The sequence below is a fragment of the Bidens hawaiensis genome, unplaced genomic scaffold (assembly GCF_021521415.1).
Source record: "Bidens hawaiensis isolate Kalapana, Puna unplaced genomic scaffold, B.hawaiensis_p1.1 tig00008604_1, whole genome shotgun sequence".
Lineage (NCBI taxonomy): Eukaryota > Viridiplantae > Streptophyta > Magnoliopsida > Asterales > Asteraceae > Bidens > Bidens hawaiensis.
In genome coordinates, this window is record NW_027491621.1 from 811,219 (window position 1) to 830,377 (window position 19,159).

Below are 19,159 nucleotides of genomic sequence, written 5' to 3' on the forward strand. Positions count from 1 at the left end.
ACAAGAAAGATTTTCAATGGATTAGTGAGGCAGAAGTTGCCTTCCTAGACCTAAAGCAACGTCTAGCTTCCTTGCCTTCTCTGGCAGCTCCTCTAGAAGGAGAAGTAGTTACAGTTTACCTTTCTGCAGGAAGGGAAGCTATCAGCTCAGTGCTTATTGTAGAATGTGACAAAGATCAAGTGCCAATCTATTTTATTAGAAGAGCACCGCGAGAAGCTGAACTCAATCACACGCCTATCGAGAAGCTAATCCTAGCACTCGTCCACACAACCAAAAGGCTAAGAAGATACTTCCAAGCTCATTAGGTGAAGGTGGTCACAGACAAGCCCATAAGGTCTATATTGGAAAGCCCAGAAATAGTGAGAAGGCTAGCCAAATGGGAAATCATCTTAGGTGAGCATAACATAGTATACGAGCCTAGAAAGGTAATCAAGGATCAAGTCTTAGATGATTCTCTAATTAAAACACTAGAAGAACCTATGGAGGTGAACGAGTTGGAAGAATGTGAATCAGCCATTACCTTGGGGAAGTGGACGCTCTACACTGATGGAGGTTTGAGTATAGAAGGTTTCGGAGCTGGCCTAATAATTACGGACCCCCAAGGAACCGAATATACTTATGTTTTCCGATTAGAGCTCCCTTACACAAACAACGAAGCTGAATACGAAGCTTTAATTGCAGTACTTCGCCTAGAAAAAGTAATGAAGATCCAAGAACTAAGTGCCTTTGTTGAATCAAGGTTGGTAGCGAGCCAAGTGAATAACGAGTTCATAGCAAGAGAACCTTCGATGCTTAAGTACAAGCAGAAGGTCAAAGAGCTCATGAAAGAATTCAAAAGCCGTAGCTTAACTCAAGTATCCAGAACTCGCAACAAGCAAGCTGTTGCCCTTAGTAAGTTGGCTTCCCTGACCTTCGCTCACTTAACAAAGAAGGTACTGGTGGAAGTGTTGAAGAACCCATCAGTCGAGAAACTAGAGGTACAAGACATCAGTGAAGAAGCGGGGACCACTTGGATGACCCCCATAATAGAGTTCCTCAAATAAGGGAGCTTCCCACCAACGAAGGAGAAGCCCTGAGGGAAGTACACCTTCTAAGAAATATGTAATAGAAGATGATGTCCTATACCAAAAGGGATATTTGAACACCTTACTACGATGTGTGGGACTAAATTAAAGCAATTATTTCATAAGGGAAGTACACAAAGGTATTTGTGGAACACATTCGGTCCAAGGTCGGTGCTAACAAGGTAAATGAACCTTGAATACTATTGGCCAACAATGCACATGGGCTCCACAAAGGTTATCCACAAATGTGAAGCTTTTCAGCTCAATGCTCTCGTCAAAACAATCCCAAAGCACAACCTGGTACCCCTCATTGCTGCTTGGACATCCATAAACGGGGAATGGACATTGTTGGTCCCTTCCCCGAAGCAGCTGGGAAGGTGAAGTTCCTACTGGTAGTTGTTGACTATTTACCAAGTGGCCAGAAGTTAATCCCCTAGCCTCCATCAAAGGGAAGCAGGTAATCAACTTTGTGTGGTAAAACATAATTTGTAGATATGAGATGCCGGGTGAAATAGTGACGGATAATGAGAAGCAATTCATTGAGAAATCATTCAGTATTTGGTGCAAGGAGCTAGAGATCAAGCAAGTGTACAGCTCAGTCGCATACCCCCAATACAATGGCTAAGTCGAACGAATGAACCAAAGTATCGTTGAAGGTATCAACGCAAGATTGGGAAGGTATGGCAGAAACTGGTTAGAAGAATTTCCAAGCTTCCTTTGGGCTATCCGGACCACGGAGAATACGAGTCATGGCAAAACAGCCTATAGCATTATCTTTGGCTCAGAAGCTATTATACCTGCGGAAATTGGGGTAAATTCAAAACGGGTGAGAAACATAAATGAGGAATCCAACGACTCTGAAGTTCTACTTAACCTCGACCCCCTGAAAGAAGCCCGCGAGCAGGCTGTCATTGAGGAAGCCAGGTATAAAAAGAAGCTGGAAGCCTTCTACAACACAAGGGTAAGAAAGGAAGTGTTTAAACTCAGGGACTTGGTTCTCAGTAACAACGAAGCCATCAGACAATTCGACACTAGAAAATTGGGACCCAAGTGGGAAGGTCCCTATGTCATCAAAGAAGCTCATAGTGGTGGATCCTACAAGCTCAATGACATGGAAGGAAAGAAGGTGCCACATCACTGGAGCGGCATGCACATAAGGAAATTCATAGTTTAGGACAACATTTGAAGGTCCTTAAAATAGTTGTTTTCTTTCGATGATATTGAAGAGATCAATGAATAATATTGAATTTTGAGTAACCAACTTGTTTATTATCATGTCTAAGGGCGAACTCCTCCAAACTAGGCTCCATGAGGTCCAACGTAGTTGCAACTCATGTAAAGGGTTGAGCTCCTAGGCGATATCGCTCAACATGCAACAAGACGCTATATTGTCATGTATACAGGGTGAGTCCCTAAAACAATACGAATCCATGGAAAACTTAGAAATATATTATATCCAAAAAACGAGACTGATAAGCTCAAGAAGCTTAGGAATTTTGTAACAATATACCACAAAATGAGTTAAGTAAAATCTTGTGGATTGACAAGTGGATAGGATAAACTTTGTATCGGTTCTTAGTTACCAAGCTGAGGAAGGGTGTCTGCAGCATCCCTCCTTAACGAAGTTTCAAAGACATTGCAAAAATAACAAACTAGCATAAAAGTTGAGTAGATAAAATAAACTACATAACTAGCATATAAAATTTTATAGGAACCATCCTAAGGTGCAACATACATCACAAGCATAAGGTACTAATTGTCTATGCCAACAAAGACTTACAAAACCAAAACGTTAAGAAGCTTCACACATGAAGCTCAAAGATAGAATATTGTCTATGCCAACAAAGGCTTACAGAACCAACATACAAAGAAGTTTCACAAACGAAACTCAATAAAAACAAAGCTACTCATCGACAGTAGCATCTTCACCATCACTACCAGAAGATTTTAGTGCATCACCAAAAAGGTCCCCATAAAGCATGCTAACATCCCTATCAATATCAACCTAGGAAGCTTCATTGGTGGCAAAAGAAGGAGTATGCTCAACTTCTCGCAACGAGGAAGGAGTTCGCTTAGAGTCATCAACCTGGGAAGGAGTAACCTCAACTTCCTCTTCTTCCTTGTCAGCTGCCTGATCAGCTTCATCATCAACACTAGCTTTATCACCCTCATGGCCCTCATTAGAACTATATTTCCTTGTAATCTTGCTAACCATGGCTTGAATCACTTGATGGCCAGCTCCTTTCTAAGACCTTCCGGCTCAATAGCTTGAAAAGATGAGAACGGAAGGTTATGGCAGCGAGCAACGACCTCAAGGTAAGGGAATGTCTTCATATCCATGGCTCTCATAGAAGCAGCAAAATCAGTAGCGGCATATAGCCGATAGCTTTAAAGTCCCTCAAGGGGACGACCAGCTTGGCCTTCCTCATAACCAATAGACAAGCCATGATGGCGGCCGTGAGCAATGGCCCTTGTATAAACTTCACCAAGGGCCAAGTTAAACTCACCACTATGCAACAGGTAGAAAGCAATGTGAGGAATAACATGCTCAAACATCAAACATCTTTCGAAGAAGAGATCATTAACCTGGGTTTGGAAATCAGCAATAGTAACGGAAGAGGCCAGCTTCTCTTCAACCAACTTCTGCTTCTCAGCTTCCAGCTTCTCCCGCTCAGCAACTAGCTTCTTTTTCTCCTCAACAAGTGAGTTCCTCTCTTATCTAACCTTCTTACGCTGCTCGTAAAGATCCTTGGACTAAGCTTCTACCTTACTCCGCTCATCTTCAGTAGAAGCTTTGGCAACAGTAAGCTCATGAACCAAGCTTTTCTCACGAGTAGTTAAGGTTAGAACCTTCTCGTTAGCCTTAACCAAGGCACCCTTCAACTTCACAATCTCTTCCTCAAACTTCTTGTTCTCAACAGGTGCATAACACCACCAGCAAAAATCCGCAGGAATATGGGCCAACAAATAAGCTAAGTACTGAAAAGTTCGTCCCATAAGCTCACTATCGCTTAAACCCTCAACAATCACCTTCTCATCAGGGGGAATATACAGTGAAGAAGGAGATCCCGACAAATGGGCATCTTCTTCAATGTATCACAATCACGAACACCCTAGGAAGAACACGAATAGCAGTTGATTCAGGATTGGGAATACCTTCTGAAGGACCAGTAGCGCCTTTTCCTTTAGCTTTCACAATCACCACGGCCTCAGCAGTACCAGGTTTAACAGTTTCCTTATTACCTTACACTTTCTTGCAAGTGGGCTTCTTGTGCTTCTCCACCTTCTTATCAGCAGCTGTAGGGATAGGCTTCTTGGCAGCAGCCTAAGGAACCTTCTTAGAAATAGAAGGCTTGGAAGACATCTTCAATGGTAAAGGAGAAGGGCTTTTAGAAAGCTTCTCCACATAAGCAGGAGCAAAGCCAATAATAGAAACCACAAGGGAAACATCATCATCTAGTTCGATAGGATTAGAAACGTGGGAACTAGGAACAGTTGCTTTTTTGAACCTCTTGCTACTCCGAGCGGGAGTTGAAGTAGCCTTCCTGACAGTACCTTTTGGAGGAAGACTAGAAGAGTTAGAGATAGAGCTACGTTTACAAGACTGGCAGAAATCCTTGGTATTTTCAACAACATTGGGATGACCTTAGGTAACATCCACAACAACGAAGGTAGCAACAAAAAAATCCTCGAGCGAAAGAAACTCCATAGAACTAATCTCTGCAATAGGGAATGTGAAGGTCATGCCTAAATGACAAAAGAAGCATAAAAATAAACATGGGATATACCTTTATCATCAACAAAAATCTTGGGTTTGGTGTGAGAATTGGACCACTTGGTGCTCAGACTCAAATAGACTAAGAACTCCTCAGGGAAGGTACAAAGCTTACTACTCACAGACCGAAGGCTCTTGAAGAAGGTAGCGTCAAGCTCCTCAGCCTTCGGCTCAGGTGTGTTCAAAGTCAGGTCATGCTTCCTCCAAACTGGAGAGAAACGCAATATAGTATCAGACACAAAAAAGAACATGTCCTTCCAAAGAGACGTGAGACCAACAGTTCTTGAAATCAAACCAGCCTCACAATGAGTTTTCTCTATAGTGAACCAATTCCCATTCTTCACTATTTGAAAAAAATCATTGACACATAGGCAGAGTCATAACTCAACAAACGACAAATGATTTCAAAATGTAGAACCCTAGCTAGACCAACGGGAGCCAACTGACCAAGGCAAACGTCGTGATACTCCAACAGACTTAGAAAAAACTTCGAGAGAGGATACCGAAGGTTCGACTAATCAAAATAGCGAGTATACGGGGCTATCTTACCTTTGGGACGTCTCGAGACATGAGTAGAAGGGTTAGTAAGTTCAGGCTTCAATCGGATCCAATGCCACAGTCTACACATAATCGATTGAGTTCTGATTGGGTAAGTTTTGAGAACTGGGTAGCCATATCGCCTTTAGAACCCATAATTGGCTACGGAAAAAGGAAGAACGACTTATGATAAAATGGAGAAACGATCACCGAAAATTTGGAGAAGTTACCATTGAGGAATGGAAAAAGTTATGGCGGTTACATATCATATAAAGATGAAAATTTGGATTTCAAATCCAAAGAAATCGGGATAGGTGGAAGGCCATGATTAGTTTAGGCTACAACTGTAACCGTCAGCTTTATGATGGCTTCCTGACACAGAGGTCTAATCGGCCAGACGCAGCATGTAGCAGCCATCAAACCAACAAAAATAATAATGACCTACACGACAATACGAAGCTTCCAACTTCCAGCTTCCATCCTAATGCTTCACAACAAGACGATTAAGATGCTTAGCTCCCAGCTTCCACCCTGACACCTTATAAACGAAACAGTAAGGATGATTAGCTTCCAGCTTCAATACCACAAGTCAAGGAAACATTTTCCCGTTCTTGGGCTCCCCTATAAGAAAGCCCGACACAGTAACATGGGTAATACTTTGTCTATGAAGAGGCATGCCATTGGGCTCAAATGCATTGAATACCCAGGGGGAAGAAACAACGTAAAAGAGATGAGTCACAAGCTTTAATCATTACCAACTAGAAAACTTCGATGTGGGCACCCTTACCCACCAACAAGCTTAATTATAGAAAAGCAGCTCACAAGAAAGGAGACTTATGAAGTAAAGAGCAGCAAGCAGAAGTTGCCATACATGGAAGCTTGACACCTGCCCAGCAAGTCTCCAAGTTGACATATAAGCTTATGCTACAGTAACTACAGAAAAAGTCATTACTGTTTAAAAGTTGGCACATGCCATAAAGTAAAAAAAGCAACAAGACAAAATAAAAGCTGAGCGCAGGTTACACGACAATGGCGTCTGCCCAGTCTGCACAAGCTGAAAGGAGAGCTGACATTTTCTACTTAAGAAACTTCAGCTTCCACAGAGAAGCTTTCAAACTGCCTATAAATAGAACATTTCACCAAAGGTATTCTCTCATTCTAATTCACCCTATTCTCTCTAAACTCTCTCAATATACTCCTACTATATCCCTCGTATCATATCACTAATTCTCACGTTAGAGGTTGATCGTAGGAGGCCCCTTTTTACGGTGAGACTAACCGGTTGTGTTTTCTTTGATTATTAGCAGGTTATGAGGATTTGATAGGACTGTACTCTTGAACCGCCATACTCTCTTTGTGTGCTATATCCGTTGTAGCAACAGTATGCGTGACTCAAGTGCGAATATTAATGCATTGAATATTAGTGTTAGTAAACAATAATTCATTTAAGCTTTACGATACAACTATAATCCCTTTGTTCTTTTGCAAATTGCATTCGTTTAAATACAAAAACGGAACTAGAGTAAAATTGCCAAAATAATGATCCAAAAAGCTAATGTATAAATCGTTCATAAATATTAAAATGTTGAATACTGTATATCCAACTTTATGTTTTGTTGTTATTATATTAAGGGAAAATCCAACCCTTTTTAGAATAGAGAAAGTGTAATAGTTTTAAAAACTCCTAACATTCTTAAAATTTCACACATAATTGGACTGAGGTGACATATTGAGAAAAGATCTGACCAGAAATCTAAACCAATAGTGTTTTGACACGTGTAAAAAAAATTCTAAAAATTCAACCAAATTTTTGAAAATACTGAGAGAGTCGTCCATATATTTCTCACTAAATATTCTTCTCAAAAGAAGTCTTGCCAGAAGGTTTTTTAGTGTTTCATATCTGATCCCTACAAATTCTTAAATCATGGAAAAATTTGTCTTTAAATTCCGTCTTCGAAGGCGCATTTTAGATGAATTTGTACCAATGTAACGATATTTTGGTTTTGTTGTCATAAGTTGAAATCTCGTTTACACCGACAAGATTTATTTTTAATCCGTCCACAACGACAAGATTTAAGTTAATTCCGTCCACACCGACATATTCGTCTATTGTATATAATTTTCATTACTTTTCATGTTTGTATATAATTTCATTCATCTTCTTCCTTCTTGTTCTTTCATTTTTCTATTGATAAAAGGATCAATATTTTCTAAAAAAAAAAAAAAAATTGATAAACCTCCATATTTGTCCATTATTCCATTGTTCCATGGAATTTTTTTGTATTAATCTTTGGCCGAAGATGAAGGTTTGTCAAATTCCATAACAAACAATGATATTATCAAATTATTTCCCTTATATTAATACATGTCCCATGTGTTTTTTAGTTAGGAGATGATCATGGTATGTGCAAATTGTGTGTGAATAGTAAAGTATTGAATATTGGATGGTCTACATTTGTGTTTTTTTATTTTTTTTTGAACGTTCAACGAAAAAGGGGATATATTATCGCAACAACATCAGGGGATATATTATTACAACAACATTATGTTTCGTTGAATCACCTTTCCTATCAAACTTTATGTTTTGTGTACATTGGTTGAATCACCCCTCCTATCAAACTTTATGTTTTGCTACTTATCTATACTATATATATTGAGTGAAAGATGAGTAAATTAAGACGGTGAATTTTAAGGGATTTACAATTTAAACACATGATACAACTACAAAGAGGGATAAAGTGGTAATTGCATACTTAAATATCACGTGTTTTACATCTTTATCAATGATAGTTACAATTTTATTCCTTCTAACTTTATTAATGTTTTTGTAAATTTAGAGAATAATTATAAATTTAACCTCTATCTTTTGTCTATTTACTCTTTTTAATTTCACTTTTATCCCAACCCCCCCCCCCCCCACCACGATTTTCAAACGGTCATAACTTTTTTCGTACGACAATATTTTTAAAAAAAATTGTACTATAAAAATGAGTGTAATTATATTTAATTTGAGTATAATATTGTCATGGTTTGTTTAAGTTATAAAAATGACAATTTTGTGGTCCAATTTTGATGTTTTTGAGTTAAACCATGAACCAAATCATTAGTAATGATATTTTGTCGTCGAAAACTGAACCAGAACGTTGAAATTGAAACCAACCAAACCGAATCATTATCAACGATTTGGTTCCGATTTGGTTTGTACTTTGTTATCAGTTTGAGTTTAAAATAAGAATGATTAATCCAAATATACCAACAAACGTACGGTTTCACGTTTTTAAATAAAATAATAAACACCCATAAATTTATTACATGATTACTAAGCTGTGTGTTTCCCGCTGAATCACACGAACACCCGTCTAGTATTAATATATGTCCCATGTGTTTTACATTTTCAAGAGAATGATCATCTTATCTCAACTCTAATCACTTTGGGGTGTTTGGTAGTTAAGTGTTACAATAGAAAATATTGGCAAAGGTTCACTTCTGGAATATTTTATTATTTTTTAGAATTGTATTATACTTGCAAGATAATTGTTATTTTCGTGTACATGATGAGACATGTTGATGCATAAAGGGTATTGTATGGATAGTTATTGCTTTCTTTTAAACTTGTGGCTTATAAAATTTTTCTCTCAATTTATAAATGACTCAAAATATAAACAAAATACTTGAACGTTTTTTGTAGGATACCTTTTGACTCAACTGTCTTTCACATCGATTTTATCATTGGTTTGGTGCTTTTTTGTTCTCCATTTATTCGAACTCTGTTTTAAATTTTCTTCACATTCCCGCCTGCAAAAGCCATTATATTTACCTTTTATTTAAATGGATTATTGATAGAGAAAGATAGTTGAAGCATTAAAAATTACTTAGCACTTAACAAAAAAGGTTGTAGAAACAAAAGTTGTCTATAAGGCCATATGTAGTGGGTGTGAGTTTGAACGATTTTTGGGCGCGAAGGGGCTAGAACACCGCCCTGGGGCGATTTTTGGGCGATAAGGGGCGGAGGCGAGGTCTTCTCGTCGCCTGGAAGAAGGGGGTGGTGGGGCCGGCATGTATGGATGTGTGTGTGTGTGTTATATACATATATATATATATATATATATATATATATATCTATAATATATATAAACGAAAACATAAAAATCCTATGTGTCGCGATGTGGTCGCTGCCCCTTTTTTTGGAGTCACCAGATTTGCTTGATTTTTAAACGGAGGATTCTCATGCATTTGACCCGAATTCACGGGTATGGGTCTCATCAAACCCATATATTTCTTAAATGGATTACAACATCTCACTAAATTAAAAACTAACCTCATCAAATATTTGATGTAAAAATCCTAAAAAGTAGGGATATACTAAAAATTAAAATCTAATTTATTTAAAAAAAAGATATATACTATTTATAATTAAAAACCAAGTTCATAGTAAAAAAATAAACGGATCTTGGGCATTATCAAACAAATTTTATAATTAAAATAAACCGGGTTATAAAATCTCATTTATTTGTAAAACAATTTATAATCATACCATAATTATATTATTAACTTTTATACAATAAAAACGATAGAAAATCAAAAAATAAATAAATATTAGAAACAAATACGTAATATAAAGCAACCCCCGTAATACGGGGGATAAAAACTAGTATGTATATATTATTATAAAACTAGTTGTAGCCCCTACACCATTACACCCTAAAAACAAATTCTCACCATTTGCTGACTGGGTGCCACACGACGCAAAACATCTCAATTTGTAGCCCCTCCACTACGGATAGCCTTAGCAAAAAATGTTTTTCATATGACATTCAGAAGCATGGATATTTCATTATCATTCGAGCATAATGAATCTCTAGGCCAAATAGACAAAATAATTTTATAACAGTTACATATCATCATCATTCGAACGTAATTAAGAATTAATATAATAGTCGATAGGACCAATAACAATTTACATTCATATACAGGACCACAATGTTCCATATTTTATTTATTTATTTTTAATATGAATTTTATATATAATTTACTATAAAACGATTACAATAAAGTGGCAGGCAAACGGAGAACAACTTGCGCCACAATCCTTTTTTGAATAGCAAAACAAATCCTGCTAAAAACGAAGCTTTGTAATCATATTTTATTATCTATGATTACAATATCCAATATCTTAAGACAACGATCTCCTATATATTAACATATAGAACCGCGACATTATTTCATTATCCAAGACAACGACGTTCCATTCAAAATCCAGGACCGCGTGTCCTATATGTTATCTAGGATAACGATGTCTGATGTATGACTTTCCTTGTGTAACATCCTATATTTACATTGAATTGATAATAAATAAAGATTTATTATTATTTAATTAGCATGGACTTAATTAATAATTGTTTTCTTAATTATTGGGCTTAAAAATAAATGAGCTTAAGGAGGTGATTTGGGTATAAATATCCATTATCCACCATAAGTACATATAAGCTCTTAAGAATTCAAGGTTTTAATTTTGTCTCAGATTCTAGAACGGATTTCAAATACGTCTAGATCCAATCAAGACAGAAGAAAACGTGAAAGGCTCGACACAAAATGACGTCTACAACTCTGGATTTTGTAAGGCCTCATTACCGGTGCCCTACTTTGGACGTTGGATTTACTCATCAACATAGTTCTAATCATAAGAGTTAAATAAAACTTTGACGGAATATTAAAACTTTCATAAAACATACATAATAATTCATAACTTGTCTTAAATAAACATTCTGGTCTTTCAAAATAAACGTCAATTAACATTAAAACATCTTGAGTCTTCAGATACCAGTCTCTTAATTATTCGCCCACCATGTGCCCGCTCAAGCGAGTTACCTCAATCTGCTCACCTGCGTGCATACTAAAAGTCAGTTACGCTGAGTGAGTTCTAGTTAATCAGACAACATACAATACATACACATATCATACATACTTACATATCCGAAGATACATATCCGTACTTAACCAGTTACCTTTCTGTCCTACATTCACACATACATACTAATACTTGCCTCAGTCCACCGAGATTATGTTTATAGTCCACCGTCTATACCTATACTCAGGGTCGTGAACACGTAAAAGGTCCGCAGTCCTTACCTATGCTCACCATTCATGGTACGTGCAAGGTCCGCGGTCCTTCCCTATACCATCCTACATTAACAACACGTACAAGGTCCACAGTCCTTCCCGATGTTGCAACCTAGTTCATAGCATGTACGAGGTCCACAGTCCCCCCTATGCTACCACAATACAATTACAGCACGTATAAGGTCCGCAGTCCTTTCCTATGATGGCTCCTATCTGAAGTGCGTATAAGGTCCACAGTCCTTAACTACGTTCTCATCTATTATCTATAACACGTATAAGGCCCACAGCCCTTAACTACGCCATTACATGCCAAGTCTATGTCCAACGGAAGTTAGAGGGATTTGCCATCCTAACTTACAATGTCAGACGTAGAACTCATTTACCATTCATGTACCTTCATACACTTACTTTGCATATACAATAATTACATTGTAACATAAGAACACACTAGGCGTTCTTCACATCATTCATTTGTGAGAACCGAGCCCCGGCGCGGAAGCGTGAATAATCGGTATTATTAATCGGTGTGGAGCTCAGATCTAGGGTTAGGATCGAATCTCACTCGTATTCACTCTTGAAAGATGTCTGGACGGATGAGATGTATTGGGAGAGAGCCTGATTTGATTAACAATCAACAATAAAGTAGGATGAACAATTGTAATCAAAACACAAAAGATAGAAACGGTAGTATGATAATATTAGCCGAATGATTCTCATAAAGATGAACCACTCATACATACATTCATTCATACATACAATCGATTAAGAAATATTAGCCGCCACCAGGAGAGCTCATCTTGGAGGCGGAGACTCTCTCAAAGGGATAAAACCCTAAATCTCACACATACACAATACAATCACTCATACTAGACAAATTAATAAAAAAATCTATTTATACTAGTCTAGCATGACTTGATCTTCAAGCCATCCACCCTTGGTTGAGACTAAATAATATATTTCTCACCCAAAGATTAATTCGATGCATCGGTCTAAAATTATAAGTCCCAACAATCTCCCCCTTAGACCGATGCCATCGAATTTCTTCCATGATCACCTCATAACTCGTTGTCTTTCATTGAAATTCTCCCCCTCACGTTAAGCTTATCCTGTTGTTCATTTCGAATCATCACTCTTATATCACTTTTGGATATAGTTGTATGGGTATATGAACGAGGCGTTGAACTTCAAAGATCAACTTCAAGTAAAAAGGTTATCACAAAAAGAAATAAACTCATTGTGATCATCAAATAATCTTCCATTCTTCAAATCTGTTTCTTCTCCTGTAAATTATCTTCAAACCATTCCCTGAATTAAGATAGCATTCAAGTTCAACCATAACCCGTTCTTTACTGTTCAAGTGACTATTTCATAGGAAGTTGAACTCTACTGATCATCCTTTCAACATTGTTGCTTGAGATGACTCTATCTTCTCATCCGTACTAGGAAATCTGAAAACTGACAAACGATGAAACATCTTTGAAAAACCTTGGATTATTAATCTTGATCAACTTTTCCTTATCTCGAGTATTTTACTTGATTTTAAGCATGCCATTTGCAATGAAATTTAAAGATTTTTACTCCCCCAATTTCGTTCAATTGTCTTTAATAAATGTGTCTTCAAATCAAGTGTTGGTGAAACAATCTTGATCATCCTTATCAAGATTGTAAAAAATCTGAAAATAAACATATTCATATGTTGGTTGACACTAAAAGTGATTAAATCCTTAAGCTTAGTCAACACTTGTTCTTGTAAAGCTTTTGATGAAGTCGTGAAATTGGATGAGGTTTAAATTCCATAAACTTGTTGATGATTGGAGAAAAATTACCAAAATACCCCTGGTATATATCTTCCGTAGAGAACAGCTTGGTCAAACGATCAACGGCACCAAAAATCTCAAAAGTTTCTTCAAAACTTTGAAATGTTTCACAAACTCTGTTTCCTAGCACATAATGTGCTTGGGAGCACTTTCCTAGCACAAGGTATGCTTGGTTTCATTTCCAAGCACAAAGCATACTCTGATTCATTTCCAAGCACAAAGTGTACTCGGAAGCACTTTCCTAGCACAAAGTGTACCCGGAAAGCAAAACACTTGTGATTTTTCAATTTTTCACCGAGCACAGAGTGTGCTCGGGAGCAAAAGTGTGCTCGGAAGTACTTACTATCACTAAGTGTGCTCGGGAATACTTGTGATTTTTCATTTTCTTCACTTAACACTAAGCATGCTCAGGAGCAAAAGTGTGCTCGGGAGCAAGGGTGTGCTCGACACAAACTTGAGTTTTCTCTTCACAAACATAATTGTTCATGGCAAAACAAAGTATGCTCGAAAAAGAGTCTGCTCGAATAAATAACAAAGTGTGCTCGAGACTTAAAGAAGATAGTTTTCTTGAGAAGACAAAGGACATGCTCTGGGTTTCACAAAGTGTGCTCGAATTTGATGTGCTCGATATAAGATGTGCTCGAAATAACCTGTGCTTGAGCCAAACAAAGATGTGCTTGGGCAAAACACCTCCTATGCTCGAAGCAACACTTAGTCATTTTTCCATACTCGAGTTCAGTCTTATATGATCATAGTGTGCTCGAGACACCAAAACTTCATTTCTGCATAATCAGTTACTGATTTGCCCTTGCAGAACCTGCTCGAATATTCACTTTGCATTTGCTGCAACAAACAATGATGAAATTGCCTTTAGTACCTGTTCATTCTTGACTTGTACATTCTCCTTATCAGTTTGTACCATCAGCAATATTTTTCAACAAACATCTACTGTTTGTGCAGCACGAGCACACAAAACCCTAATTTTTCAAATCCAAAATCAAGTTTCGGCATCTGAAATAAATCATTGTAGCACCATCCAAGTCATCTCGAAATAAAAGAAACCTATCTTCATATCATAATCAACCTTTTCAGATCTAGAAATAATCAGATGAAAAGTGTTGCCCCCAAACGAGCCAAATAACACTGTTACATCAGATCTGGACCGTTCTGACCAAATAAACATGAGATTGATATTGGATCTCCAAACGAGTCATCAACCCAAACATCAATCCATATACTTTTCTCCAAAACATCAAATAATTTCAAAACCCCCAAAAATAATTTCAACGAACTTCATCGTTTAACGTCCATGGTGGATTCAAGAGCGAAAAGAATTTGTTCAGAGGTTAGCCTGAATGATTCGGTAACCCAGGCTCTGATACCAATTGTGAGAACGGAGCCCTGGCGCGGAAGCGTGAATAATCGGTATTATTAATCGGTGTGGAGCTCGGATCTAGGGTTAGGATCGAATCTCACTCGTATTCACTCTTGAAAGATGTCTGGACGGATGAGATGTATTGGGAGAGAGCCTGATTTGATTAACAATCAACAATAAAGTAGGATGAACAATTGTAATCAAAACACAAAAGATAGAAACGGTAGTATGATAATATTAGCCGAATGATTCTCATAAAGATGAACCACTCATACATACATTCATTCATACATACAATCGATTAAGAAATATCAGCCGCCACCAGGAGAGCTCATCTTGGAGGCGGAGACTCTCTCAAAGGGATAAAACCCTAAATCTCACACATACACAATACAGTCACTCATACTAGACAAATTAATAAAAATATCTATTTATACTAGTCTAGCATGACTTGGTCTTCAAGCCATCCACCTTTGGTTGAGACTAAATAATATATTTTTCACCCAAAGATTAATTTGATGCATCGGTCTAAAATATAAGTCCCAACATCATTTAACAATCATACTCCTTGTCGGTACATGCAATATCCGAAGATCGTTCACGCCCCGACAAGCATTCGTTCATAACGTTCACACATCATCCATACATTACTTATAATATTCATATCTTTTTTTTATAACCTGACAATTCGCGCAATATCCGAAAATCGTTCGCGTACCGACAAGCAATCATTCTTACCTTTCACATATATCACATATGGCATACACTTATCACTTAGTATAAGTGTATTAACGATTCACATCGAGTATGCACACAGCCCCAAAAATATAACAAGGAAGTAGGGCTAGAAACTCACCTGAACTCGGTTACTTCTTCTGCTAATGGTTATTCCTCTCTTGAGCTGTGCGCGACTAACTGTTTAATAGTTGAGATGTTAAACACTACTCTAGCCATTCTCATTGCTACTTAAATAACTTACACGTCTAATCCGGTTTTACTTCATTGAATTATTACCGGTTAGTTAATCATTACTTGCTAACCTTTCACCATTTATCAAAGTCATAAGGCTATTATGTATTTATATCATTCTTTTCTAAGTCCAGGGACCACTTCTGTAATTCTGCCAATCTTCTAGTTCGTTATCCAGCCCTTAACGAATGGGGTTCTTAATGAATGAACTCATTCCTTATAACGAACTGACTATTATAATGAACTGGTCCCTGCACGAATTGGACCTAAAAACGAACTGGTCTTTAACGAACTGAACCCTTAACGAACTAGGGGTTCATTCGTCAGTTCTCCCTTAACGAACTACTTAACGAACTGGGTTTAGTTCATCATTCATTCCTTAACGAATTAACATAACGAATTGAGATTAGTTCGTTAAGCTTCTGTTAACGAATCAATTTAACGAATTGCCTCTAGTTTGTTATCTCTACTTAACGAAAGGTCATAACGAATTACTTTCTAATTCGTTATGTCCCCGTTAACGAACTAAGGTTGGTTCATTACGTTCCCGCTAACGAACTAGGGTTAGGTCAGAACATTCCCTGACAAGATCTAAACCTCGTACCACATTCTCTGGCGCCACCATTGCCTGAATAACGGGATCTTGCCGGAAAAGCGAGATCTCGCTTGTTTCACCACCGTTTTCACCATTTTACATTCGTTATCAACTCATCATCAAGACTCAACCCTTTTCTAGCATAAAGCTCGAACCTTTATGGCTAAAACGTTCAAAACTAGATCTAGGGTTTATTTAAACGAGTCGTTCATAAACATGAGTTCGTTAAGTCCATTTTAATTTTCAAGTTTCCAACTTTACGATTTTTCTAGACCCGATCTATCATCCTACCAATTTTCATGTAAATCCGTTCTTGAAAAGTAAACCTTTTTAACAAAAACGTACCTTTGAGGTTTTTGTTTGAAATCACTCGAGATGCTCAAAACCATATCAAACGAACTCCGATGATTCAAGCGGCCACGGAACCGTCACGTCCCGATCTACAAACCCATCAGCTCATCTTCGCTGGAAACCGCCGCTACAGTTACCGGAACATCTGAACAGTTTCTAGAATCTTCACTTTTGAGCTGCTATGGTTTTGCTGGTAAAAATCGGACTTCACGACTTCTGATCGAAGATATAATCGGTGGAAATCTTCATTTATATACCATGAATAGTCAGTTAAAATTTCAGACGATCCGTTGGCTAGATCTCCGGTAATCTTTGTGTCTTTGTGGGTGGTTTTCTCAAAAACGGGAATTGGGTTAAGTGTGTGTTTTGATGGTGTAGGCTATGGTGTGGAGATGTATGTAAAAGGAAAGGATTAGGGTTTTAACGGGTATTTATACTCCCTTAAGCCCATGGACCTAAGACCCATCTTTCCTTCTTGGTCCATAATTAATTCCATCTAATTAGTCTACTTGAACCATCTTTGTTATTTTATTATTTCTTTAACCACTTAAGTAAACTTTGTCTACTATACGAAATAATATATAAAATATTATTATTAAATTTTGGGATGTTACAGATTTAGATCTTGCTCGTTTAATGTATGTTTTTATTAAAAAAAAGTTTACATTTCATGCTAAGAATCCAACGAAAATCAACACCCTAGTAGATCGCCCTATAAGAATCGCGAAAGTCATAAACTTGATTCCAAACGAGCCTTAGAACTTGTATCTCTTCAGTAATTCTGTTGTTTTGATCAAGCTCTTGTTAAAATGAATAGAAATATACCATAAATGTAACACCCCCAACCTAAGACGAAATATGTTGAGGCGAAATGATTTTTTAGTGCACACAACACTATTAAAAGTGACAATATATTTATATTATTAACATCAATTCATCACATTACAAAGTTTAAAAAATTCGACAATAATCTCAACAAAAATATTTAAACGAGTTTAATTTAACTAGATATGTTATATTGTCCAAACTTGGTGATCCCAAATTAGGAGCATGCATTACTTGTATATAAGGCCACCGTCCCGGTGTCCTACTTTATCGTTGTATTTACTCATAAAAACAGTTCTAAACATCATGTTGAATTAAAATTTTCTCGAAAACATTAAATTCAACCATATATTACATAACCATTCAAATTTTTTCGTATCAAACAAGCTCTTGTCTTAAAACATAATATAAAAAATCATTGTAAAACATCATTACATTCTTCTCAAGATGTCAGCCTCTTCAGTCCAGTGTCATGTGTTTTCATTCAAGCTAGCTGCCTTAGCGTATTCACCTGCGTGCATACTAAAATACAGCTACGCTGAGTGAGTTCTAGTTAATCAAGTAACATACATTACATTCACATGTTTATATATATATATATATATACACATACATTCATTCTTTACTTTCTCTCTTTAACTTACATAGTACATACATAACTATACTCACGTTGTAAAGAGCATCACTCCCTACATACCTCAGATATTATTAGAGTCCGGTGCTCTTCATCCTCATATACTATTAGGATCCGTTGCCCTTCTGTAACACCCCGTAACCGCAGCGGAAACGTACAAGGGATGCAACAGACACATCTGATATCAACAGCATTGCTTATAAAGAAAACACCACTACATTAATTTAAACGAATTACATTGTTCCGAGTTTCGTTACCTTCTAGGTGTTATCACATAAGTTTTACCGATAGTACATTAACATATTTAAAACAAAATATAGACTCTTAAGCTTCCACAAAATAGCACACATCAGCAAGCACGTATCATTCATTCCAATTTTGGTGTACCTAAAAAGCATGTAAAGAAAACGGGTCAACTACGAATAGTTGGTGAGTTTCACTAATTTAAGTAAACCATGACAAATCATTTTAATAATCATAATTTAATGATGTAATTATGCTGAGCCTAGAAGTGAAAACTCTGTTAACCCAGAAACACATTTAATAACCTCTGGGGACACTGTTAACCCAGAAATACATTTAACAACCTCTGGGGACACTGTTAACCCAGAAATACATTTAATTGCCTCTGGGGACACTGTTAACCCAGAAATACATTTAATAAACTCTGGGGACACTGTTAACCCAGAACACTGTTTCGGGCCTTACAATATTAGCAACTCAGACAATTACCATCTTAATACATTACCGTACGATTCCCGTACAATAAACATTATATAAATACATTGATTTCCATGCGATCGGCATGTACTTAAACACTTTGATAAAAACATGCTTTCCGCCCCGGGAAAATATTTAAAACAGTTCAATAAAAAGGGGCTCGTGAAAACTTACCTTCTTGTGAGCAAAGATGTACTACGGTGCACGGCTACTGGTACAGGTCTGTAATACGATCCCCAAATCGTTACTACACAATTTCTATCAATATAACTTAAATTCGTGTTAACCGGTACGTCTGGGGACACTGTTAACCCAGTACCGTACATGATCCGGGGACAATGTTAACCCCGAAATACTTTTCAGGACGTAGATTGTGA

At 37.2% G+C, this 19,159-nt stretch overlaps 2 protein-coding genes across 2 annotated transcripts; both read left to right on the plus strand.

The window, feature by feature from the left end:
- The first annotated feature begins 479 nt into the window (after positions 1-479).
- Positions 480-1,043, plus strand: LOC143529618 (uncharacterized). The gene has a single exon (XM_077025375.1). It carries the CDS (start codon positions 480-482, stop codon positions 1,041-1,043), a length of 564 nt encoding a protein of 187 aa, XP_076881490.1.
- A 655-nt stretch (positions 1,044-1,698) lies between these two features.
- LOC143529619 (uncharacterized) lies at positions 1,699-2,238 on the plus strand. Its single transcript, XM_077025376.1, has one exon. The coding sequence runs from the start codon at positions 1,699-1,701 to the stop codon at positions 2,236-2,238; it is 540 nt and encodes a 179-aa protein (XP_076881491.1).
- Positions 2,239-19,159: the final 16,921 nt, after the last annotated feature.